Source organism: Saccopteryx bilineata, chromosome 1, assembly GCF_036850765.1.
Source record: "Saccopteryx bilineata isolate mSacBil1 chromosome 1, mSacBil1_pri_phased_curated, whole genome shotgun sequence".
Taxonomy (NCBI): domain Eukaryota; kingdom Metazoa; phylum Chordata; class Mammalia; order Chiroptera; family Emballonuridae; genus Saccopteryx; species Saccopteryx bilineata.
The window spans coordinates 242179294-242207045 of NC_089490.1; the positions used below are offsets into that span (position 1 = coordinate 242179294).

General features: G+C 40.4%; 1 protein-coding gene and 1 pseudogene across 1 annotated transcript in view; one reads left to right on the forward strand and one right to left on the reverse strand.

Moving 5' to 3' along the window:
• Positions 1–515: 515 nt before the first annotated feature.
• On the reverse strand, positions 516–16184 carry LOC136319489 (small ribosomal subunit protein uS8-like; annotated as a pseudogene).
• The window catches only part of SLC1A3 (solute carrier family 1 member 3), a 96615-nt gene continuing 83451 nt past the window's right edge, over positions 14589–27752 (forward strand). Inside the window, exons 1-2 of the mRNA XM_066239889.1 lie at positions 14589–14783; positions 16327–16599. Coding sequence (XP_066095986.1) covers positions 16419–16599 — 181 coding nt within the window. The 5' untranslated portion in view covers positions 14589–14783; positions 16327–16418. The remainder of the gene's footprint in view (positions 14784–16326; positions 16600–27752) is intronic.

Consider the following 27752-nt stretch of genomic DNA (forward strand, 5'->3'; position numbering starts at 1 on the left):
TGTTGTAGATGTGTATGTACAATACATATATTTGCTTATAGATACATAAATATTTCCATTTTGGAATAGTTAACCTTTTGTTTACCATATTTTAGCAGCATTACTGAGGTATAATTGATGTATAATGATAGATATATGCATAAAGAAATATTTCTGTAAGGATACAAAAGAAATTAATGACACTGATTGCCTCCTGAGAGGGAAATGAACCACTGGGGCTGGGATAAAGTATAAGTAATATACTTCTTACAGCATAACATGCTGTGTCTTTACATTTTGAACCATGTGAACATATTAACTATTTAAAAGATAAATACATAAAATTTAAGCTATTAAAAAATAAAAAGTATCACTGTCTATGGTGATGGCTTTATGGGTGTATACATATGACAAAACATCAAATTACAGTAGATACTTTAAATATGAAGTTTATTGTATATCAGTTATACTTCAGTAAACAAAAAAATGTAGCATCAGATCTAATAACTATTACAATTTTTTTCCATTGAGGCAGTTCACTTGTACATATATATTACATCCCTAGAAAAAAACCTCAGGATTTTCTTTCCTGTGTGTTTTCATATTGCGTCTGTGATACCTGCTGAGGTTGTCAGTACAATGAAACCAAACTGATGGGACAGAAGCAGGTTGTTTTGCTATTTTTCTAGACCTTTGAGTTGCACATCAAATCAGGGGCTGATTACTCCACACTTGTTCAACCTGCCTGTGAGGTTCACAACAATCTTCCCAGCTCTGTGATCATCAATAATTTCAAACTTGCCAATGTAACCACACTTAATCACCACAGTTAGAAACTGGACAATGACGTGAGAACACATCCTAATAAGAACCTGGCGTTTGCTTCTCTTTTCAGCATTGTCGATACTTTTGAAAGCATCAGTCTGGGTATTCATGCACACCACTGTGGCAGCATGGGAGGACGGCAGGAAGAGCCTAACTTTAAAGTAATAATGGGAAGCATAGCTAACATTTTGAGATATATGAAACAATTGCAATGTAATATAATCTCTGTGATTTCTATTGGTGACAAAGTCCACGTACTGATAATACTAATGTGGTTTGTTGCCTACATATATAATTGAAGGAACTGTTGAATTTCAAGGAAAAGTTAATGAAAAAAAAAGCTGTGATGTTTTTTCCACTCAAGTTCACAGATCCCTGAGTGCTATCCATAGAAGTCCCTTTGGAGGACTTCTCCAACCCCAGATTCAGAATTCCAGAGAAATATCTTGACAGAACCTCACAAGACAAAGACATGCAAAGTCTAATCAAGTGCTGTAGCTGCCCTGTGGGTGCTTAAAGTCTCCAACTTCACCTGAAAGTTAGGTAGAAACAGCTCCACTTCTCAGGGTTGATCTATGTGACTACTCTACCTTCTGTCATTCAAATGCATGACACAGAGACTTCAACAAACAACTCAGTGGGGCAGTTAAGGGTTGAGAAGCCATGCCCTGATGTCTATAACTTCCCATGTTACAGCCAGCCAAAATCTCCGGTCTATGTGCAACGCTGATTAGCTGGCTATGTATAGCTAGAAACATAATCTCACAATATTCCTTTAGGAAAGCATCCTCCAAATTATTTGGATGACATAATTATTTTCTTAGGAGGCAAGAATTTATAATCCTGGGGAAGTTTAGAATCAAAATCAGAGATGATGTGAATTAAACCTCTGGTGCTTTATGCTTGGGCTAAGTTTCAAAAGAATCTGTGACTATTTGATATTTGAAATACTTGTCATGTTTAAGATCATTTGGCATATTAGGCAGCATTTCTGCTTTTTCCTTCCTGACCTCACTGTCTCCCTTCCAGTTCCTCCATGTCTGCTCCATGTATATAGATGTGGGAGAGCTCCCAGGACCAGTCCTTGATAATCTATTTTATTCTTAATTATCTATTCTCTGGCTACACTCATAACCTGTTAAGATGACATCTGGGTCATTAATATTTAACTGTAAAATGGCTTTAAACACTACCTAAATGTTGATAACACCACATCTAATCTCAAACAAGACCAGTACCTGAATTTCTTCTCTTTGTATCTAACAACCTATTTAACAGCTTTATTTGATTATCTCAAGTTTTGATTATACTCAACACACCCCACACAAATCTATTCCTGGTCTTCCCCAACTCAGTAAACTGTAACTATAGTCTTACTGTTTATCAGGCCAAAAAATCTTGCTGGTTTTTTTTTGAGCCAATAAAACTTATAAAAAATTGGCTAAAACTCTGAGGCAGAATAATAGAGATTCCATTAGATATGATTCCAGTCTCTGTAATGATGTCATAGTTCCCTTTGCAATAGTGGACCAGGATGTATACTAGTGTGTATAATGTTAAACAAACTAGCCTTGACTCTTTGAGTTTTCGTATTCCATTCCGTTTCCATGATGAATCTCCTCACTCTGTATGCACTCCCATGCAATCCTTTGGCACGCTCCTGCAGAGCTGTGGCTTTTCATTCCATGGGTGTGCCAAGTCCCAAATGTGGGATCCCAGCTTTCCATCTTTCTCGAACATTGTTGCCACCTGGACATCTCCATTTGGAGATCTGAGAAGATCCAAAACACAACTCTGCATTGCCCGACCCCTACCCTGAACTTTGGTTGTCCATCCCGTTTCAGTTAAACTCTACCTACCCAGTGGCTCAAGCCTAAAACCTTAATGTTATCTTTGACTACTCTCTTTCTTTCATACCCTTTGTCCAATTTATTATCAAATCCTGACCGTTGTCTTTCAGAATATATCCACAAACAGGGCCACCTCTCACCACCTCTCTGGTGGGTCATCTGAACCTCAGTCACCATCACTTTTCACTGCTGCTTCTTCAGAGGCCTCCTAACTAGTCTCTCACCCGACTGAGCATCCTCCACACAGCAGATAGAGCTACCCTTTTCAAAGGGCCACTTCGCTGCTGGGCCCCGAGTAAATCCTGCAGTGGCTTCCTGTCCCACACAGAGTGGGATCCTGAGCCCTTCCCCGAGCATTTAGTTGTTTAAAGTCCATCTCTCCCCTCCACCCCAACTAGAATGTAAGTCTGTGAGAGTTGAAAATTCCTTTTCTTTCTTCACTATTTTACACACAGACCTTAAACACGCTAGGACAAAGTAGGGACTCAGTAAGTATTTGTTGCGTGATGAGTGAGTAACCCGCTGAATATGGAGCAAAGGTTGGGAGTGTAAGAAAGTATAGAAGGCCAACACTAACATAATACTTTATATATATATATATATATATATATATATATATACACACACACACACACACACACACACACACACACACACACAATAGATAGATAGGATTTTTTTTTTACTGTTTTGCAAAGAGAAGACATTTTAAAGACCTAAGTCTTCAAACTTTTTAAAGGGGGAAAATTTACTTAGATGGGTCAACAAGTTCAAGCTCTATATAAGGGGCTCTAGAATAAGATGGAAGAATCTGAACATCCCATGCTGATGGAGCTGAAGAATCTGAAAATGTTAAATAAACTTCAAGAGGAAGATCAGAAAGGAGCCTTCCTCTAGTTTTTTTCTGACTTTGTAATGAGAATCAAAACCCTAGATGGCCCCATGGCCTGTTTCTGTACTTTTGAAGATTATTTGTGCCCTTGTCCACTCTCGTTTGTTCTTTTATTTTTTTCTCACCAATTTCATGCTGCCAATGTGCATTCTTAAAACTTCAGGCCATTCTCCACAGCTCAAGACAAACTTAAAAAAAGAAGCTTTTTTCCTTAAAGCTCCAAAATCTCAGATAAAAATTGTAATCTCATCAAAAATACCCAAGGAGACATTTCTAAAACACCAGCAAGGAAGTAATAAATTTTCTGTGATAAGAAGTGAGGCCCTGGCCTGATAGATCAGTGGATAGAGCATAGGCCTGACACACCAAGGTCATAGGTTCTTTTTTTTTATCAAATGAGAGGAAAGGAGGCAGAGAGACAGACTCTCACATGCGGCCTGACCAGAATCCACCCAGTAATGCCCATCTGGGGTTGATGTTCTGCCCATCTGGGGCCACCACTGAATTGCTTGACAACCGAGCTATTTTAGTACCTGAGGCGAGGCCATAGAGCCATCCTTAGAGCCTAGGGTCAACTTGCTCATTCAAGCCATGGCTGCAGGAAGGAAAGAGGGGGAGGGGGTAGAGAAGCAGATGGTCCCTTCTCCTATGTGCCCTGACCGGGAATCAAACCCAGGACTTCCCACACCCCGGACTGACGCTCTACCACTGAGCCAACTGGCCAGCTCAAGTTCTCAGGTTCAAGCCCTGGTCAGGGCAATTATGAGATGCAACCAATGAATGCACAACTAAATGGGAAAAAGAGTTGATGCTTCTATCTCTCTCCCTTCCTCTCTCTCTTTTAAAAATCAATGGAAATGTTTTAAAAAGAAGGAATAAAAGGAAGATGAGGAGGAGAAGGAGAGGAAGTTGGAAAATCAGATATTCCTGGTGGGAAAAAGGAATGCCTGAGATGTAGCTCCAGGATTGACAGTGCCTCCTAGAATAGAGCCAGTTCCAGAGAGTGTGGTAATTTTTAGTTTGTCGTAAAAGGTGCAGAGTTGTTAACCTGGGGTAAACTTGCCCCTCATTGTATCTCCTTTCTTAATCCCACCTCCACCCCCACATATTTTAACCTCAAGGCAAGCCCTCGGTGGAGATTGGATTGGGACCACATTGGAGCCACTAACTTTTCCAGAATTGGCTTCACCTAGCTCTAATTTCCTGGAAGAATTTGAAAGCAGCACCAACAGTAAAAGTTCGGAGTCCTGCTGGGTTTGGTGAAGGAAAGATGCCAGTACAAGCAGACCTAGAGGAAGGGGAAACTCCCTCTACCATGCCGAGGACACGAGGAGTGAGCTCTATCTTAAATATTACATTGGAGAAACATGGCAGACATCTCATAAGGGATCCCAGCAGATTATCTAATAAAAATATTCACTTTCTTCTACAGCTAGTGAAAAATGCTTTTTCTTGTCTTTTCTACCTGCCTCCTAACTGTTAACAACTATTAGGTTTTGATGAGTCCATGGGCCCTGAAATAGATCTTCCTCCAGTGGAATAGAAGAAAGCCAGGGTTTTGACCAGAGTGTGGATTGGAGTACTGGTGGAATGGGTTTCTGTTGATAGAGATACTGGAATATGGAAGAACATTGGCCACCCAGGAATTGCTGCCCTGATGTCTTTGTGACATTTGGATATTTTGTTTTGGGGAATTTATTTATTTATTCACTCATTCATTTTAGAGAGGAGAGAGAGAGAGAGAGAGAGAGAGAGAGAGAGAGAGAGAGAGAGGAAGAAACATCAACTCCCATATATGCCTTGACCAGGCAAGCCCAGGGTTTTGAACCAGTGTCCTCAGCATTCCAAGTCGACGCTTTATCCACTGTGCCACCACAGGTCAGGCCTATATATTTTGGTTCATGAAGATTGGATAATTCTTGGAAGATTTTAGGGGCTGATTTTGTGGCAGTTGGTGTTATTGTTTGTTATGACAGATTCTAGAAAAAAACAATTTAGCATTCTACAAAATACTTTAAAACAAGGCCACCTTTGATGTTGAAAGTCTCACCTAAAAACCTTTTTCAACCTGAGAAATGCTGCTTCCAACTTCTCTACTTGTCCAAAATATGGTATGCTCTAATCAGGCGTCCCCAAACTACGGCCCGCGGGCCGTATGCAGCCCCCTGAGGCCATTTATCCAGCCCCACACTGCACTTCCAGAAGGGCCACCTCTTTCATTGGTGGTCAGTGAGAGGAGCACTGTAGGTGGCGGCCCTCCAACGGTCTCAGGGACAGTGAACTGGCCCTCTGTGTAAAAAGTTTGGGGACCCCTGCAAACTCTTCGGTCTTTTCTTTCCCCTTTGCTGAGTATCAGTAGCCGAACTGGACTCCTGCCTGGCCACTCCTACAACTGGGGGATCTCTGCTCCAGCTGCTTCCTCCCCCTGGAGTGACTCTCCCTCGTTATTTTTAACTGTTCCAAACAGAGGCAGATTAAGGTCAGTTGAGGCCTCGGGTGCAGAAGTAAATATTGGACCCCTTAAAAAAAAGATAGAGCCTGACCAGGCGGTGGTGCAGTGGATAGAGCATCAAACTGGGATGTGGAGGACCCAGGTTCGAGACCCCGAGGTCGCCAGCTTGAGCGCGGGCTCATCTGGTTTGAGTAAAGCTCACCAGCTTGGACCCAAGGTCACTGGCTCAAGTAAGGGGTCACTCGGTCTGCTGTAGCCCCCTGGTCGAGGCACATATGAGAAATCTATCAATGAACAACTAAGAAGCCACAATGAAGAATTGATGTTTTTCATCTCTCTCCTTTCCTGTCTGTGTGTCCCTATCTGTCCTTCTCTCTGACTCTCTCTGTCTCTGCCACAAAAAAAAGAAGAAAAAAAGAGAGAGAGAAGGGAAAATAAAAGTACATGTTAACCATATTTTTAAATTAAAAAAATATTATATACTATTAATGTTAAAATTGCACATATGAAACCAAAGTTGGTGTCATTAGAAAAAAGTATAAAGTTGGAGTTTTGCGGGGCCCTTCAGAAGCGCCATTAAATTCGCCTCTGGTGCAAAAACTCCTTCGTGTTTAGAGTTTCTTCTGAAATGCTGCATCTTCCATGAAACCCAGCCTTTCCCCCTACAACAGCAATTAATCTTTCTCCTGTCTGTCTAGAGAATTTTATTTTTTAATCTCTCATCAGTGCTTGCTTTGTCGTATATTTCACACATTTTCCCTACTGTATGGTAATATCCTTGAAGACTGCGACCATTTGGCCGCTCTCCAGGTGCCCGGCCTCCCTTCCAGCCCCCTCTAAATGTAGAGAGAACTGGTAGGTTCTGAGGGCAGTATTTTCATTGGGAGTGTGATTGACTTTCAGCAAAGCTGAATTGTGTGGCCCTCAAGTAAGCACCTGAGCTTTCAATGCAAGTGGCCTGGCTGGGGGGGAATCCCAGACCAATAACTTAACCAGCTTGTGACCTTGGCTGGTTGCTCAGAACCTCAATTCCTTCATTGGTAAAACAGAAATAATAAAACTTAGTAACAACAGGGTTGTTGTGACAAGTAAATGAGGCGAATGTAAAGCACTTGGCACAGTGCCTAGCACACATTAAAGACTTAATAAATGGTAGCTATTTTTATTATTATTACTATTAACATTAGAGATCTGGGTGGAGACCAAATACTCTCACCACATATTACTCTATTTCAACAAATTGGGAAAGAATTAGCTGAAGAAGAGATTTTGCTAGCTCTGCCAAATCCAAAGATCCCCTATAAAGAGCAAAGACCTCTGTAAAGAGTAATCACTATATAACAGTACTATCCAATAGAAATATGAGTCACATATGTAATCTAAAGTTTTTTACTGATTCCATTAAAAGAAGCAAAAAGTACAGATGAAATTAATTTTATTATATTTCAATCATATATTTTATTTAACCCAGTATCTAAAATATATATTATCATTGTAACATCATCAATATAAATACTATAGCTATTAATGAGATACATTATATTTTTTTGGATTGAGTTTTGAAAATCCTACGTCTTTTCTATACTTATAGCACATTTCAATTTGCACTGGTCACAATCAGGTGCTCCATAGCTACATATGGCTAGTGGCTACCATATTGGCCAATACAGCTTTATAATACTGCATTTAAAAACATCTGTCTCATAAATGAATCAAATCATACCAGGCTTTCACTGAATATAATTGGTCTTATAGGACAATATGCTTCTCTGAAAATGATTGGGGTTGGGAGTGAACACTGGGTTCTGGTCTTAACTTTGACATGTACTTGTTTGACTTTGGGAAAACCATTCATTTGGCTGTGTTCATATCCCATATCTGTCCCAGAGCTTAGCTAGGTCACAAGTTTATAAAGACAGCCCAGCCTGTCTTATCCTCACCACCATCACTACACCCCCAGACCTAGGCCTGAGACCTGACACACATACCCCTACCTAGACTACCTGTGGTTGAATTTTCTAAAACAAGCCATACCTCTATTAGATTGATTAATTGAAGCATCACCAATACCGTGGGGTTTTTAGAGGGTTTTTTGTGCCTTTTGTCTTTTCCCCAGAGGTTATTTCAGCTTATGAGAATGTTAGTCCTAGAATTTGAGTACTTTGGGTTACCTGATCTAGTCGCTTCCATATCTTGCCCTGGGAACCCACTCTAAGTCCAGATGCTGACAGCAGGGGTGAGGGAAGAGGAACAGAAAGGAAGCCAGAGGAAGAGCAAATCTGGTGGCTCTGCATTCCCTAACCTAGGCTCATCCCTGTTGTGCTATATTGCTGTTTGTTTCATTAGGTTTTATTTGAACAAAGAGTTTTAAAAAAAGTTTGAGACCCAGTTCTTATTTTATCTTCCATTTTGAAGGGAGGACCACAATACTTGCCCAAACTTACACAACCCAGTCTTAGTGTATTTTTCTTCAATACCATATTACCTCTCCTACTTTCACCTGATGACATTAAGCAAGTCTGAAGAACTTACTGGACTTACTAATAGAAATACACTTTTATGACTGAGGCCTGTTGACAGGAATGAACTGGCCATCCTGCGTTCATTTCACTTGCACAGATGTGGTCTTGTGTGCGGAGGCAGGTGCATGAAGAAGAAGGGTGGCCTTTGCCTCTTCTGTGACCCAAGATGACCTGCCTCACCACATGACAGCAGTTCCTCTGCCTGGCCAAGGAAAATGGAATCAGCAAGGATTTTGGAGACTTTCTTCCCTGGTCTTTCTACCTAGAATCCATCCATAAACACATTAGCAGAAGGACTTAGACTCAGGAGGATACCACAGATCTCGAATGTATGTGTTAAAGCATAAAATAACTTTGTTCTGACCTTACCCGTGATTACTATACTAACATCCAATGACCAAAATTTTTTTAGCCACCAAGGTTGATTTGTGTTTGAGGCCTAGACAATTTCTACCATTCACCCTGTTTTCTCAACCCAAAGCTGCATTTTCCCTTGCTTAAAAAATTTGCATATTTTCTCAGTGCCTGTTTCTGACTCACAATAAACAATGCCCAGACCTCCTGCCAAAAAAATGTCCAAACGCAAAATAGTTGCTATAATGGTGGTTTTTGTGATGGCAACTTTAAGCTGTGTGCTTTTAAATCATAATTACTTTTTTTCCTTACAAAAGATGTGTATCTGTCTTGATTGCTGTAATTATGATTCTATACGAGCAAACCTTTATAAAAGATTAATGTCATTCCTGTGCTTCATAAAACCCGTTCTCTACAGTCAGCTTCCTTTGGTGACTGTTTACATGTTTGTGTTTAATTTGTGGCAGAGAAATCTAATGAGAAACCATTAATCATTGAGTGCATATGATAATTTGTGTCTTTAACTAAATAGACTAAAGCGAATAGGGCAAGCCCGTTATTGGCATGACATGACTTGGAATCACAGAATGTGAATAGGGAAAGCGACTTGAGAAAAATAATCTAAACTAACTTCATTTTACAGATGACATTCAAAATGGGGAGGGAGGTGCATGGGGTTTAGTGATTGAAAACCCAAGCACTAAACAACTTGCCTTCCTCATTCATCCTGGTTTTCAAGGATGATGGGTTGAATCCACGAATTGATCAAGTGCCTCAGGGGCCCACCTGAGGGAGAAAAAGGAGAACCCTGAAACAAACTCTGATCCCCGCCCCCCACACATACCATTAGAGCAGCTCCACTTGGGGCTATATTATATTGTAATGATTGAAAAGAGAATTCCTTGGCTTTTTCCCCTCCTTTTTTAAAGTTTGATGTTTACTAAGGTCCTTCCTCCAAGTCTTAGGATTGGAGATGGATTGATGAACTCTGGTATCTGTGGCTGTGTTGTGTTCATGTATTCATGCAACAACTCTTTAGCCAGCACCTTCTGTACTGGTTACTAAGTATGCAGTCATTACAAACACAGGCTCTTCTCTCAAAGAGCCCACAGTCTAAAAAAAGGAGTTAGACCAGGGCGGCAGCCGCTCTGAGAGGTTAGCCCAGGGAGGCTTGGGAGCACATGCGAAGGGCCATCCACCCTGTCAGGGGTTTGAGGAGGAGGAGAAGATTAGAATTGACTTCCCAAAAGAAATAACTGATGGTAAACCTTTTTTTAAAATGTTCTTTACTTTCTTTTTCTCTTTGTCTTTAATAAAAGCTACCAGGTCTTTTATTGGGAAAAGATGAGAAACCAAAGTTTCAAAAACCATTTAGAACACCTGTCACTCACTGACTGGACTCCTGGGCAAACTGCTTACTCCCTGTAAGGCACCATGTCAACATCTGGATACACAGCACTAGTAAATAACAGAGGGCACCTCAAAGCATTGTTACAAGATTGAATTAGCTAAAATGAGAAAAAGTACTTATAGAACTATTAAGCCTTATAAAAATGTTGACAAATATTGTTGCTAGCACTCTACTGAAGGCTTTAATTCCAATTAACCTGCATAATCTTCCCTAATTAAACCAAAATTCTGGTCCATCACAGGTTTGGCTCATGTTGAGTAACTGGGGAAAATGTATTTCCTAATGTAAGTCATCATTAATACCAATACAATATGTTCATTACAAAGTAGACCCTCTTTAGTTCTAATATGGAGAAAATGCACTAAATTTGTTTCAACCACCATTATGTCCAACACTTAGCTAACTTGTGATAAAATGGTTGCTATAACTTTTCACCATTTGCAGATCTATAGGGGTTTCTCTTGTTCTTCTTCCCCTATATGTTGGGGTTCCCAGGCCACTGCCCTTGCTCAGACCCCCTCCAAGGTCAAAACATTAGAATGTGCTAGGGGAAACGTGCTGGTAACTTGGGCAGGCCAAGTGACCCAGAGAATACACACTTCACGTACTAGAAGTGGCCTGAACTCCATGCCAGCCTGTCCCTTAAAGGGCCTCAAAATTGGAGGATTGTCTGCATTTTCCAGTGGAGGGTTTTTTTATATTTTATTTTTAAATGTAAGTTTGAATTATCTCAGTTTGCAAATTCTCCTCCTCCCACTTGGCTTCCTAACTCAAGTCTTATTCATTTAAAGGGGTGCTTCAACCTACAAGTAAAATCACTCCTATGCTTAAACCCTATGGTTCCCTCTTGCCTAAAAATAGAGTTCAAGCTCTTCACTTTGGTGTTTTGGGTCTCCTGTACATACAATGCTGAAACGGGCATAGTTTCTTCAAGGAGCTCTCAGTCTCCCAGGGGAACGTGGTCGATAGGCCCCAGCACAGAGCAGCCTAACTTTCTCTGGGGCCTTCCCAGTGCACACTGAACAATAATGTGTGTGTTTGTGGACTCCTTGAAAAAAAGGACTAAAATTTGAACACAATACTTGCTTAAAGTTTGTTGAATGAATGAATGAATTAATGAATGAATGAATGAGTGAAATGTTCATTAGAGTTCACATATGTTTGGATTTTTCAGACTTCATATAGGTTTTAAATCAACCCAGCCTATTAAAAATCCAACTAACCATAGTTCATTATCAATTTTTCTGTTTTTTGTTTTGTTGTTGTTATTGTTGTTTTTAAATTCAAACCCAAGAAAGAAAATACTTTAAAACAAAAGACCAACTACCACAAGTGCTACTTTTAGTCTTAGTACTTCCAGTACTCCAGTGGGGTTAGTACTATGGTCCAGTCCACTGTGGTAACATTCTATAATCTCCAACTCATAGAAGGGGATCATCTTGGTGATGGTCCTAACAAGCAAACTATTTGAATAAGGAATTACAAGATCCTTCATGAAATTAAAAATAAAAGTGGAAAATATTTGATAAATGTTAAAGGGTTTGCTAATTCATTTTCTTCCTTAAATTCTAGAATTCCCGTATCTTGAACGCTGGAATTTGACTGTTTTGTACTATATTACAGCACTTACTTGTTAATCATGATCCTTCACACTTCAAACTAATGAACAGGAGGGTCCATTTAAAGATAGGTTGGATTTGGTTATTTCTCGTTATAGTGATTTTTTTTCTCAAAAAAAAAATTTACTTACAACATACTTTATAATAGTATATTCAAAGAAAATTCTTGAAAGATTTTTCAAAAGGAATGGCATTTGCCAACATTTTTTTTTCATTCTGAAATACCCAAATTAATGTGACTCCCTGGCTCTCTGTCTCTTACCCAGAATAGCTTTAAGTGAAATGCAGCATACAGAGGCTTGTTCATAATTTCTTGATCTTTCACTCATTTAGTATTTCTGTAAAGGAAAAAAATAAAAAATATAAAATGTTTTAATGCCCAAGGATTTTTATTTATGAAGTAGAGGAAAGGTAGAAATATGTGTTGAGTAAACCTAGGTTGCCCCAAGGGCATTATTGTGATAGCTTTCCAAAAATGAAAGTAGAGCTTAAAACAAGGAATTCCCAATAACTGTATTTCCCCCAGATTAAAACCTTGCAATTCAGATAACTCTGAACTGAGACTCTTTGCATCTCCTTTTCTCATTAGGTTTTATTGCAGCCAACAAAACTTTCAGTGGTGAATTACTTCCCTTCTCAAGGGTACAGCAGACTTCCATAATATCTGTGCAAACTAAAATAATAAAAGGTTTTTAACTAAGCTTTAGGGATTAGAAAAAAGGAGGAGAAAAGAGGGGGATACTAGGGCCTTTTCATCTCTATGCTGACCAAAGTGTGATTTTTCTAGTCATTTTTCTTCTCTATGAGGGGGAAAAACAGTATTCAAAAGCAGAAATGTCCCTTGGTTTGAAATTCCATTTAAAATCATTTTAAGATTTTGTTTTTAAATTCCCTTGAAACAGAGGTCACTTCCCCAAGAAATGTGGACAAATTAGACTCAAACCCATGGCCCGGTAAGGACTTAGCACAGTAAACAGGTGCTTTAAAATGCAGTCACCGGATTGAGAATGACATCTGCTCCATGCACCTAGCCCAGAAGTACCAACAGAAATCTAGTAGTTTTGTTTTAACACAGAAGGTTGAAAAGCATTTTGTCTCATACCCTTATTTAATGCTGTCCATTTATGACTTACTTAATCTTTACTGTGTATCAGGCCTAAGGCTTGTTCTTGTCCTCAAAGAACTTATAATATAATTGAGAAGCCAAAATTTAACAGGATTTTAAAAAGAAAAGAGTTTTAGAAAACTATAATTAAGTGTTAAACAACATGGTACAGACACTAAGTGACCTAGGATATCAACGGAAGAGAAAGATTGCAGAGGGCCAAGACTGTCAAAAGTATGTAGTTTCAATAAACTCTTAAAATAATGCCAATTTTGAAAGTTGTTATACTTGCTGTTAATTTGTCATTTTAAAGCATTTACATGATTCACCATTGCTTTCCAACCAGCAGCTGTTCAAAAGGGATGTGGAACAGTTGAAGCAGGCAGGAGACATATCTTTAGAATTTCCCTCGAATTTGCTAATGAAAGAAAAAAAACATACCTTCTTCTTGGGTAACAGACACAAAAATTGGGCAGATTTTGCATGGGGAATATGAGATTTAATGAACCGGAGTACAGAACTCTGGTTGTAAGTTTTAGTATGAGTTTTTGTTTCTATTAAACTTTTCTTCACGCTAAACAAGTTCTAAGTTTTGGCGCTGAATCAGGCTCAAAAAAATTTTTTTATTTGTTAAAAATCTATTTTCACAATCTATTTTTCTTCTTTAAAATTTTTATTCATTGATTTTAGAGAGAGAGGAAGGGAGAAACATCAACCTGTTATTTCACCACTTTAGTTGGTTCCTGTAATCGAACCCACAACCTTGCTATATCTAGATGATGCTCTAACCAAGTGAGCTACTCGGCCAGGGCCTATTTTCCTTCTTAATTAAAGTCCACTAGAAATGCAAGATATATTCTCAAGGTAATGAGAATTTTCTAATCCTTAAAAATGTTGGGGGTGGGGGACTATATTTAGCATCCTCTAAAACTGAGACATCCTTCTGCACAGCGACTTATCTTTTCAAATCACAAAACTTCAAGTGTGTATTTACACTTTTTATCATAAAATAATTTTTACTCTATAGTTTAGCAAAGATCCTGGCCTCTGTGTCTAACAGGCACTTTGAGCTACAGCAGATTTGTTATAATAGAGTTTAAACTGCTTAAACAGAGGCATGTCTCATCTTGTGTTTTGAGTAACTTTAGGCAAGTTTAGAGAGTTGTAGTAAGCATTTTCCCCCTCCATACTTGGTAAGGTTCCTGGTCTTCCCAAGAAACTCAGTTATTTCCCCAATTCTAAAAAGAGGGACTCTTGCGTAACAGTTGTACAACCAGGCAAAAGAGCACACTGTCGCGTCCCCTTCGGAAGGAGACCAGCAATATAGTGAAATCATTAAATTTAGTCTTAGGAAAGTCTTCTTTGAAATCCTTCTAATCAAGACTTCCAGCCTCTGAGCGTGTGTGCGCGCTTTATTCTCCCATTCTGCCTGGTCCCGGTTTTGCATTTCTAATGCAAGTGAACTGACAAAGCGTGAAGGTGGTCTAAGGAGCAAAACAAAGCCAGCACGCGTTCCTCCGGTGCGCCGGGATCCATCAATATTGCAGCAACCTCGGGCTGGGTTGTTGCTTCTCCTCGGTGTTTGCATTTTGCCCAGTCCCGCTTCCCCGGCACAGGCTCCGCCCCTTTTCTTAAGTGGCCTTGATAGTAACTAGCAGGCTCAGAGCACATGCACGCCCGGCTCCCTGCGTTCAGGTCCTCCGCTCTTCCCCGCTGGGGAACTCACCTTGTCATCGCCTGGGGGTGTCGCCCACCCGTCTTAAAAGCAGAGAAGGTAAGCCTCGCGTCCTGTCTTCCCGCCGGGTTGAATTTCTCGTTCCCCTTCTCTGCCCAGAGATTTTGTTTCCCAAGCAGAGAAGTAACGAGAGTAAAAGCTAGCCATTTTGCTAGCTCAAGTTCGTGTTGGCAAGTTAATGTTATTAGTGTGTGGTGTCTCTTGATGCCCATGGCTTGAGTTCATTGGGAGGTTAGTCCTCCAGGGCGATGAGGGACAGGCTGTGTGGCTCGCAATCTCGAAATCAATCAAGGCGGAGCTGGGTCTGTTTAAAGGTGACAGACTGGTAAAGAGATCAGGGGGAAGAAAATCTGGTCTCCGACGTCTCTTCTTCATTACGTCTCCGTCTCCCTAAATTCTTAATCTGATGTGAGGTGTTTAACAATTTGTAGGTCTTATTATCGCTGATCTCACCCTGTAATTTATTTAAAAGTCAAAACTGTTAAGCAAGTCTCATTTTTTTTTTTTTTCCACACTTGGATTTGCCAGAGCTCCCTGGTACTCTTTCTGGTTACCTCCCCCATGGATGCACACGCTGGCTGTTTGTGTTGCCAGATACACACGTCCACGGGCACGACTGACGTTTCTTGGCTTGATTCATGGTAAAGATTGAGGATTACAAACCTTGTAAAGCATCAAGAGATAACCCTTGATTTCTCAAAACAGCGGATTTTCACCACTGGAAAGATTTACATAGATATATTTCAATAAGCTAGGAACACACATTGTAATATTTGGAATGAAAATTGGATTCATTTCCTCATCTGTTCTCGAAATCCTACAATTTAAAATACTTAGAAGTCGGTGATAGTTTCCTCAGAAGATTTCGGTATGTTTGCCACAAAGACAAATACTTCTGTGTACTTCTACTTGTAACCAAAGTGAAAATTCATTATGATTTCAGATAATTTATAGATGTACCAGTGTACTTTTCTTGTCTCACAGAAAAATATTAAAAAGTTACCCTGTGAAATAGTCAAATGTTTTTCCCAAGGCCTGTGGCTACCTGTGTTTTTTCCATGGCCATATTTGCTAGTTGATATTATCATGATTTTTTTCATGAAGAAAATAGTTGCTTTATTATATAAACCAGAAAGCTCCAACTGAGAAATATCAATACCTTAATTCATTTCCATTGACCTGGTTAGGCTTTCACCATGCATACAACATAAGCCATCAAGTAATTACTGTTTCCTGTGTATTCAATTCAATTGGACATTTACTGAGGATGAACGTTGTACAAAGCACTCAGCTAGGTTCTGGGGAATAGGATGGGGGTTAGAGTGCTCAGTCAACCCAGCTCTGATGAACCCTTTATTAGCCTCATTGGAGGGGAAAGACAAATTGTTAACACAGGCTTCTGCTCAGAAATTCTGAACTTAACGCACCTTTCTCACACATGGTCTATAAACTATGCGCCTTCTAGGCATTTTTACTTCAACCCTTGCTTCTTACTGAGATTTGCCAACAGCTTATCCTGGTGCAGCTCACTGATTTCTCACCCCTGGAGATGTAACTCTTGTCTCTTTCTCTCCCATTCTAGCTGTGTTCTCGACCACCAAAGGGGTCTGGCTTTCTGGGGGTGATTCCGAGACACTGACGTGCAAAGAAGAGACATTCCTAGAGAAGTAAAATATGACTACAAGCAGTGAAGAAGAGCCCAGGATGGGAGGCAGGATGGAGAGATTCCAGCAAGGGGTCCGTAAACGCACACTCTTGGCCAAGAAGAAAGTGCAAAACATCACAAAGGAGGATGTTAAAAATTACCTATTTCGGAATGCTTTTGTGCTCCTCACTGTCACCGCTGTCATTGTGGGTAAGTCATTTGATAACAACCAAAAACACTGGATCTTGTTTCTCTGGGGCATCTGGCAGCCTGGGATATTATTGGATGGACTGATTGTAGGTATTCAAAATGATATCCCAGGCTTTCCTGTGACTCCCCCCCCCCCATTAACTGACAGTCTGTTGGCATGTTTAGAGCAATAAACACATGGGAATCTGAAAGAAGAATCATTAGGCATTATGCAAATCAATTGATTGTGTGGAGAAGGAAGTAAATCAAATGTTTTCCCAGCTCTTGTAAGGACAAAAGAGTAATCATTTAATCATTAGGCCTGAGCAGTTAAATAATAATTTTTTTTAAAAAAAAGCAAACACGCTTAGATTGGCCAAAATGTAATCATACATGTCACTTTTACTTAAATCTAATTTATACAATTAGTACACCCAAAATGAGATACAGTTTCCAAAGAGTAATTATAGTCTAACTGGTGCTGAGTTGAAGTTGAATATCCAACCTTTTGGCATAAAGCCTGAATCTCTTCATGTGTTTGCACTCTCGTAAAGTGACTGGGAAAGGTAAAGAGGGGGAAATGTTAACACAGATCTCTTCCCTCATTGCCTTGAAGTACCTGCCATACATAACTATACAATTTTTTTAAAAAAAAATTTCAATCTCTTACAAATTTAGCATGGTTGACAGCAATCTATGCTAATAAAACAATATTGCTTTATTTCATGTATTGCTATCTGAAGTTATTGCTTATAGGTGGCATTGACCCTACTTTAAAATATAGCTGAAAAAACTACTTACGTACTTGGAACATTTGACTGAATCCACATAGAAATTGATCACCAAAAAAAAGGGCATTTGTGTACAGTTTCAATCTCTACCTTGGTGTTTGCCAAGTTCTCCATCAAGTATAAGGAGGTAATGACAATGAACACTAAGAAAACCCTGAAGCATGTAAATGTAATTATAACTTTGTCCCAAGAAATAGGATTCTTAACTTGAAGATAAGAAGGAATGCAATGGAAGGGTAGTTTGTCATAATAACTTAGATATATTTCATTTCAACATTTTTGGTGCCTTTTGGTAATAGTTGGTGATGAATAATTTTAGTTCATTTTAGAGATATTCAAAGACAAAGTGTCCTGGTTGACTCAGGGAAGAAATGGCTTTCTTTAGTAGGTTCCCAGGTATGAGTACATTCCTGGAAGGAGTATTTCAGTACTGTACCATCGTCTTGGAATTCGATGCAAAATGCTGTATGTTCGCCTTGTTTTTTGCTTTGTATTACAGTCATTGTCAAGAGAAACAATAGCTGCATAATATATAATAATAGTGAACAGTTATACATAGTATGATTCCAGCTACTTTCTAGATGTTTTGTATATATTAGTTTACTTAATCCTTGAACAAGCCTGTGAAGTGAGTGAGTAGGGATAATTACTATGATCTTCATTTTATAAATGAGGAGACTGACATGGACAGATCAAGTAACTTGACCAAAGTCATTCAGCTAGTAAATGCTAGAGCTACAGGTCAGACTCAGGCTGTCTCCTGCCAGAGGTCTTTCTCTTAACCACTCTGCCATCCTCCCTCTCTTTCCTGCTGATAGTTGACATCTTGTTGGAGATGCCAGGTAGGGACATGTTGTTATGTCTTGGTGGAGGCCAACAAGGAAACGGTGCTACATGCATTCACATAGCATTGTCATTCCCGTTTAAAATCAACAGAAAACTTATACATCCTCTTACAAATGATTTATGCCTCATCCTTCTCATTCACTTAATAAATACCTATTTATTTTTCTATCCTATACTTATAATAATAGAACTCAGTGATACTGGAGTATGTTTGGAAAAGATACAGAGATGCTTGTTCAAAATGGTTTTCTAAACACCAAGAACACAGTTCAATTTCTAGGACAGAAATGTTTTAGTTAGAGAATAAGAATGGAAATAATAAAACCTGAGCATAGAAAGTGGATTGATAGAGAAGGAAGTTCATGATTACAAAGATATATCGTCTTTAATAGAAGAAAGATAATGCCAGGATTAAGGATCCATTTTCTCTATGAGCTCTGGGATCATTTCTAGCCCAATGAGGACTTTCCTAAGATTTGTGAGAACCACAATGAGTTGGCTGAGCTGGGGTACATAACTTGGCAGGATGCCCTCATGGTTGGCTTTTCTAATGGAAACTGAGGAGGGAGAAGTAACAAGAAGAAGGCACTAACAAAGAACAAATAAAAAGAGCTCATTGACAGTCAGAGAGACCACTGAGTCTACACCATAGACTTGGAATCTCAAATAGACAACTTAGCAAATAGATTTACGAGAGAAAGAAGACTCCTTCAGTTATCTCTTAGTGCATCTTCCATTGAGGGCCCAGTGGAAACAAAGGCTCCATTTAGCTTTTCTCTGGGTACCATGTCTAGATCAGCCCTCAAAGAAATAATGGGGAAATAACATGTCTAAACATCAACTCTAAAAATAATATTAAAACAATAAAAAATGAAATAAATTTTAAAATAAACATTAACCCTCTATTTTTTAGGGGGGGTGCAGCATAGGAATAAACTGTGAAGAGGCTATCAAGGAAGAATAAAATAGTTATTTTCCCCAAAAATAAGATGAGAAGAACTATCGCAATTAATTAGTTCTCAAATTGTTAAATTTTAATCACTTAAAAGTAAAAAAAGACTGGGAAAACCTACTTACATATGAGACTACATTTTTTGTTCAATCTGTTTTGTCTTTTAGAAATAAAATGAATGTACCTTTAGTATGTAGAACTGGAAACTAGAAAATATTGTGGAGGAATAGAGACATCAGAATTCATGTATTCAGAATAAAGTAGAGAATTGTAAATATTTTATACCAATTCCTCTGCAAACACAGAACTACTTGTACAACTTGATGTCATTTCTAAGCAATGACATTTTCTGATGTCATTTCTAAGTGATGTCAAAGTCTGAGTGCATGCCCATGTAACAAAGCCCATGGAGTAGAAGCAGATTAGCACCCTGAGAGAAAGCCGTGCCAAATGCTAAGTCTCCTTAGGAGAGTTCGTTATTAAAGTATTAGATAAAGTGCCTTCCAGCACTGTTGCAGACATCTGTCTGACAAAAACCACACCAAGAAGAGTGATTACTGTCTTTCTTCTTCCAGGAAGCACTTTCTTGTTTCAAATTGTGTTAAGTTGTGTTAGAGTAACCTCAGACATTGTGCTGAAAGACACGGAGAGTCCTTTGCCATGTTCTTGTCACAGAATGCCTACTCTTTCCATGTTCAGGGAATGAATAGCACAATAAAAATGAAAGCTCAGGCCAAAGAAATCGATCAGAAGTTTAGCTGCAAGAAGGAATCTGGAAACAGAACTGCATAGAATCTGACAGCGGTTTTTGCCTGAAGGAGTTCCCAAACACAACTAGCACCTTCCTCTGCTGTTGGAACACACGTGCACATGCACACACAGTTTAGGTTTGGGTTGCCCTCCACATGGGTTTGAGAGAAATTGGTGACTTTTCAAAGAAAAAAACATACTGCCTAAATGTGCATAAAGCATCGTTTGGTAATAAGTTTAAATTGTACTAAAATTCAATTCAATTCAATAATATACCCCTGAAGGATATATGTATAAAAAAGTGATCGCCATGACTGCTTCTTGAGATAGCAGCTGGGTATCTGGGAAATGGGATGGAAGAAGAAATACCTCCCTCTAAATAACTATTTATAGTTTGACTGCATTGACCACATTCACAAGTTATTTCCTATTATCTGCTCAATAAATGTTTATTCCCTTATTTATTTTCGAAGAAAGATTTAACGCCATTCAGCAATTTATCAAATATTAAATGTTGTGTATCCGGCCCTATACTGCTATGCAATAGGGAGTCTGCCCTCAGGTAGTTTCCTGGGAGAGATGGATGAAAATGAGATGACTAAGGGATATACAAGGTTCACAGGTGGTAATAAGGAAATTTGTAATTAACTTTAATTTTTTTTTTAATGAGATCATATTGTGCATACTGCACTATATATGTCTTTCTGGTTAGTACTTTAGAGGTTTCACTTTCTTCTTGACAACCTAGATGTGCCATGTGGGAGAAAAGGAATGTTGCTTTCATGAGCCAGCTGTATTGTTTAGTAGCCATGTCATCCTAAAGAGGTGTTTCACTGCTCCTGGCCTCCATTTCCGCATCTACCATTAATGTGTAATATATACTGCAAACTAACCCTGTGTGCCACACGTTGTTGTAAGTATTGCTAGTGTATTAGCCTTAGGTAGTCACCCCCAATAAGCCAGGGAGGGAGGTATTTTTCTTCTCCTTTTACAGATGAGAAAAATGAAGTTTATAATCTTATCCCACTGTTGTTGTTTATTTACTGGGATTAAAATCCACCATTTTGGCTCCACGTTCACACTCTTAGTTACCATACTGTCCTGGGTGCTTGGTCACTGTCCTCAGGAAATGTCCATTCTTGTTTCATTGCAGTAATTAGTTAAGGGTGTGCACTGACAGATCAGCAGGAGGCATAGAAAGGGGAGGCTGAATAAAGAACTCTTTACAAGGATCTTCCTAAATCCTAGGCATTGATTGCATATTATTAGTATTGGCAGGAAATGTGGATTGTGAGCTAATGGACCGATTTCTGGCTTGGCTGACAGAGGGGTAATGGAGCTACCTGTAAAAGTAGAGTGCATAAAGAAATAGGAGTGGGGGATAATATGTTCAGTTAGGGGCATGTCAAGGTAGAGAAATGGAATGCTGCTACAGACTCAGTGCCAGAGGCTCAGCATAAAGACTTGGAAGGTATTCTTGCCATTTCTAAACTGACCAAGGACAGGTGCTATCTTTGGGTGTTGCATGGTAAATGAATAATGATCAATGAATCAGGCTTGACCTGTGGTAGCGCAGTGGATAAAGCGTCAATCTGGAAATGCTGAGGTCGCCGGTTCGAAACCCTGGGCTTGCCTGGTCAAGGCACATATGGGAGTTGATGCTTCCAGCTCCTCCCCCGTTCTTTCTCTCTCTGTCTCTCTTTCCATGGTCTCTCTCTCTCCCTCTCTCTCTCCTCTCTAAAAAAAAATGAATAAATAAATAAATAAATAAATAAATTTTAAAAAAGATATGATCAATGAATCAGGTTATCCTACTGCATACACTACCCTGTCAGTGAGTCTGTTTTCAGAACGGTATGAACTCCCAAGCCCGTCTTTATGACCAAAAGCAATCATCTCCCAGGAATGCCGCAGCAGTGTTCTGTTTGTCCGACACATGTGCAATATGTAGATGAGGCACGCAGATCAGCCAGATGGGTTCATAGAGGTGGCTAGCTATCAGCTGCTGCACTGAAGCGACAGATAGGGGAACCAAACTAGCCAACTACTGAGTTAGTGATGTGGGCCCGACCTGGTACCCATGCTGACATCCTCTCAGCTTATTGAAAAAAGGCATCTTCATACAGGTGGAACAATAATCCCAAGAACAGATTTCCAGGTTTGGATTTCTGGTTTCTTCAGCACTTCCTGGAAATGAGAAGGGAGAAGGCTTCAGAAAGCTGGGGGGGGGGGGGTGCTTCTATGGCAGAGGGCTGGGAGGGATGGGTCAGGCCTTCAGAGCTTAGAAGCGGCAGATTCTCAGCGCCCTGACCTGGAGGAGTCACCAGGAATAGGGTGTAAGGAAGAGAGGCTGATGTTTCTCTGCTTCATCTTCTCCCCCAGGGAGAAGAAACAGAGCAATTGCAGGGACAGAAGTACCTGTCATGAGCTCAAGGCATGCTTGGATCCCGGACCCCTCTCCCACCTTCTCAGAAAGCATTCCAGGGACTGCCTTCTATTGTGGGGGTGTAACCCGGTACAGTCTATGGGTTCTGGAGTCAGACAACTTAGATTTATGTCCCATTCTGGAACTGAGCCTCTGTTTCTTGATGTGTGAAATAGAATACACCTCTCTGCCAAGATTTCAATCTCAATTCTACCACTGACAACCATGTAACCTAAATCATTCCTCAAACACCTGGCAGGCAAAAATGTCAGTGGAAACTGTAAAGCCCTTGGCCTTTGCTTCCGTCTTTACTCTGACGTTCAGTGACAACACACAGTGATTGGATGAGGCTGGTCTTCTGGGGAGCTGTGACCCAGGGATGAGGGGAGATGCCGGGGCCAGGATGGGGAAAGGCAGTCATCTGGTTTAGGTCTAGAAGTGGCTTCTATTTCCTTGGCTGGAGAAGAGAGCCAAGGGGGTTGTAGGAAGAGACTTAATAGTTGTCAAAGGCTTTGGGAGGCCAAGATGAAAGCCACAGCATAAAGTGACACCGTCCTTATCAGTCCCCTACCTACCGGCCTCCTGAGCCAAAGCAAAAAGTAATCTTCAGGCAGCTGTTACCACAATACCAACAGCTCAGCAGAGGGGCGCTTGGTGGCAGGAACCTCGCTCAGGAAAATGGGAAGTTGCTGAGAAAGTGTTTCCAATAGATGCTTCAACATAATAGTGCATTTTCATTCACACCGCGTGGGACCAATGTGAGAGTCCACCATCTCTTCCCTGGTTTCTCCTTTTCTTTAGCCTTTGGGTGTCTATGGCTCAGGAACTGCCTGCCACTCCCGTCAGATGAGATAAGGGCTTTGGGAACTTGGGCAGAAATGTTGCTGGTTTCTAGCAGAATTGGTTGTTTTGAAGGTTTAATGTTGTTCTGAGATTATCTCTGCATTTTGTTTTGCTCTGTTTTCTTCCTGCTAATTCAGGTAATGAGAAAACTGAGCAAGCAATTTCAAATTTGTTTCTCTTTCAAGTAGGAAATCAAATAGAGCAGGTGTGTCCAGAACAATTACCTGCAGTAATAATACTCTCCATTGCTGCGGCGTTACAGTTTAGGAAGCACTGTCCCATTGCAATCTGTGGCAGTGTAGGGCCATAGCTGGTCCGTCCCCCTTCTGGTCAGTATCTGCAAAGGTCCGGAATGCGCTGAGAAAGCTCTGAGCCTAACGTCCTGGACACAGATCGAGCTCCGCCTGCAACTAACTCACTTAATGATTTAAGACAAATCTCCAGGCCTTATATTACTTTCAACCACAAAATACATTCGGACTAGTGTCTGCTTCCAAGTACAAAATCCTATCATTAAAAATCCAATTTGCCTTCCTCTAAAGCAGATTGTGTGGGATTAGATCGACAGGTGTTTTCTTTTCCAGCCCGTGACACTGTACAACGGGAAGGACCTTTTTCTCATCCTGACGACCTCCCAATCCATCCTCTCCACTCTAACAGGCAGCCTCTTTCTCTCGCTTTGAATTCTTGAAGACCAACAAGTAAGTGCCTGACTCTGGATGTGATGACCGAGGTCTGAGGACACAAGGGAGACACGCCTCCTGCAGAGGACACTTCTGCCCAACTCTCCTAGGTCGCAGGAGGAAACTCGTGCACCTCTGTTTTTGCTGTAAACAAGGCTGAGAAAGGCCGATGCTGTTTGGAAGAGGCAGCTGGAATGTGGGTGCCGTCTTCCAAGTCGTGCATTCCAGGTGTTAGAGGACTGTATATTTATGGAACACGGGGATGCTGTCATTCATCAAGTATTTGGCCTGGCAGCTAGGTGAGCTGTGTCATCGCTTTGAGATGTGGAAACACATGGAGCACTTTGAGACACAGAGTCCAGTCATTGTGCTCACCAAGAATAAACATTGTGAGTTCTATATCAAGCTTCGGTGCTATCAAAATTGCCCAGAGATTATTCCCTACACCAGGAATATTCCCACCACAATGCCCAATCAACAGATATACTCAAGTGATTTGAAACCAAACAGAGAAGGAAAAAAAAAAAAAAAAAGGCCAAAACTAGTTACAGGAAGATATACCCCAGGCAAATTAAGATAAGGCGGGAGGGACGCTCCTTTTCTTCTCTGTGAGTCTATCAAAGATTTGAAGGTAAATTTAGGAGCAGCAAGTTGAAAGGCACACTTAAGTCTTGAATTTCAAGACTGAGTTTCTGTCTCCAGAGAGGGCAACTCCATTCTTCTTGTCCCCGAAGAGACGTCTCCAGTTCTCCAATGATGATTCCAGGCCACGCACTGCTGCCGCTTCCCAGGGAGAAAACAGTGGGCTATTAGAGAGAGACTTTGTATTCAGAGTCTTGTAAGATGCAGCTCATTTACCCTTAATGAGAGCAGAGATGAACAATTGCTGCCCTTCTCCTCCTGCACAGACGGACCCTGCCTTTACGCACATTGCATCACTAGAAATTCCATCTTTACAGCAAGGAAGGCAGAACCTCAGCCATCCAGATGCTTGCCAGTGTCTCCAGCGGGCTGGTGAATGTAAAGGGAAAGGTCTTTGGGAGGAGATGACAGGTCTTTACAGAAACTGCCTCTGACCACAATTGTCTTCTTATCTATTTATTTATTTTTGTGCTCTTGTATTTGCTTTATTGAGGCAGGCAAAATAGGGATGTAAACAAAGCTGAGATTCAATAAACTTCCCAGGGCTGTGTGAGTCCTGGCACTGCCACACTTTGCCACCGTGATGGATGACGCAGGAGCGTGTCCCTCCGCCAACGGATTTGCGCTGTGACTTGCAGCTCCAGCCACAAACTGCCTGGAGCTGCACGTGAGCCTGGAATGGTTGAGTTCAAAACTTTTTTAGATTCACTTCCTTGTCTCAAAAAAAAAAAAAAAAAAAAAAAAAGCTGTTTGGTCAGAAAGTGATCCACTCGCCATAAATCTGAGCACTAGTGACTTTCCTTTTCGTGGCCTAAATTAAGTAAACTTGTTGTTAAAGCAAACTAAAGCAGGATTGAGGAGAAAGCAACCCAGACCCAAAGTGACTTTTTTTAGAAAGATCAAACATCTAGCGGAAAAGACGTAGAATTCAGTTCCATCAGATTTTTTTTTAATTGAGGGCCATTTCTTTTTGCTTATTTATTTTATTTTACTTTCGCAATGAATAAATTTGTACTGCCCCAAATCAAAAAGTACAAAATGGCATAGAAGGAAAGTCTCCTACCCACCCACGTCTCCCAGGTGTTCGTTCTGTTTACCTTTCATCACTTTCTTGGGTGCCTTTATTTGATGAGCATAAAAAGAAAGACATAGTTTTTGCCTTTTGTATACAAATGGTAGCATAATGCATGTAAAGCACTTCACATCTGGCATTTTTCACACTACCATATTTCTTGGATATTACTCCTTATTAGCACCTAAAAGGCCTCCTTGTTCTGTCTTGGGGCAGCGGGGTCTAGGTATTCTATGCTTACTTGAGCAATTCCCAGCTGATGGACACTTGCACTTAGGTTGTTTCCAACCCTTAGATATTGTATTTTTTTACTGGTGTAATGAATAATGTATAAAAGTTATTTCGTTCAGGTTAACTGCAAGATACATCCCTAGAAATGAAACTGCTGAGACTTAAGGGTACACATATGTATAAGTTTGACAAGTATTGCTAATTTATACCCCATAGAGGTTGTAATTTACTCTCCCAAATTGTGGGATTTAAAAACTAGGTGGCCCACTGAGACCACTGCCATAGGTGAGTGTGAGGGTACTTGGCCGTGAGTGTGGGCTGGCCAGCATGCGGCACCTGAGCAAAAGGCTTAGGGGGAACTTAGAAATTTTACATGTGTTTTATTCACAGTTTCTACTCACTTAGAACAATATTTTTTTTTTTTTACCGAAAAGGAGGTAACAAGTTCTGATTATTTTATTTCTGATGATTGTTGTTTCTTAAACAGAAGATTTTTTTTTAATGACAGTGGCTTGGACCTTTAAAGGACCTAGACGGTTATTGGTAAATGAAATTACTGTCCACAGAGCCTGTGTTACTGCGGTTTTAGGACGAGAGCACCAGGCCTTTGGGACTCCACAGGCCTCTTCTGCAGTTGCCTGTCAGGTCGCACAGCATGTGGGCTGGAGTCTGCTTCTGCACCCTGCTCGGTCCTGTCGCTCAGGGCTCCCTCATCTGGGCACCCCTGGAGAATGAGGCTGCTGCAGGTCTTTCCCACCTCCAGCAACAGGAAATACCAAAGGACAAAAGAATAAGCCAAGCCAGGGCCCAAATCTCTGAAGGCTATGGGAACTGGGGTGGGGTGGGGGGGTTGAAAAGTCACCTTAAACAGTAGCTTCTCACCAGGAAATGCCTGGAAGTTTGGACTGAAACAAAAGATCAGGGTCCAGCAGCCCCCTTGTGCAGGTAAATTCATTATTATGCCCTCGCCCTCCTTGTAAAAACAATCTAGTGGAACTTGACGTCCACCAGCTTCACCAGGCTGGTGTGAGACAGGCTTAGGACTTCCCCAAATTGGGCTACAATCTAGTGAAGTTCTGAAACACTTGTTTTTATTGGGTCTCTCAAACAATTGTGTATTGCATATCTGTCATAATAACTGTAATAACAAAATTAATATAGCAATTTTTTAACAGGTATGTTTTCATATTGTTATCTAGGGCCTGAGAATTCATTAGAGAAAACAAGATGAATTCATATAAAGCAGCTAAACTTTGTAATGTTTTTTGGGTTCACTTGGTTCTTTTAAACTCCTAACATGAAGCTGGGAATATTAAAGTTCAAGAGGATTGTATACATAAAGCCTATTTCAATTGATTCCTCCCATTTTCCAGATTTAAAAAAAAAGGCTCAAAATGATTATGTAATTTAAAAAGAGGGGCTGTGGAAACAGATCAAAGTTTGAGACTTTGGTCCTAATTAGTGGCTCAGTGGTAGAGCGTCGGTGTAAGTCCAAGGGCCGCTGCCATCACGACCATGCACATGCAGGTTCTCATTGAATTCATGCAGATGATAAAGAAACAGTGGAGCCAAAAAATGGTGGGCCGTTCCTTTATTCAAGATTCACACTGGCTGACGAGCAAACACACAGGGCTCCCAAAGCCACTGACACATTCTCTGGTTCCACAACCAGGAGAATCTTCTCTGGTTTTTCCTAGAATCAAAGCCCTCACCAGTCTCAGCGGAACTCACAAAAGCCCCTCACCTCTGTTCCCCATCTCCTTCTTTCTGTACAAACTCTGCAAAAACATGGCTTCCTCCCTTCTCTTTTCAATACTTTCTGATATGAAAACCTCTCCTCCAGCAAACATTAGCAAGACAATGGCCATTCCTAAGCAGGAAGGTAATTTGCAATTTCACAGATCACATACCTGGCGCTGCCCAGCGCCATTTTTTAACA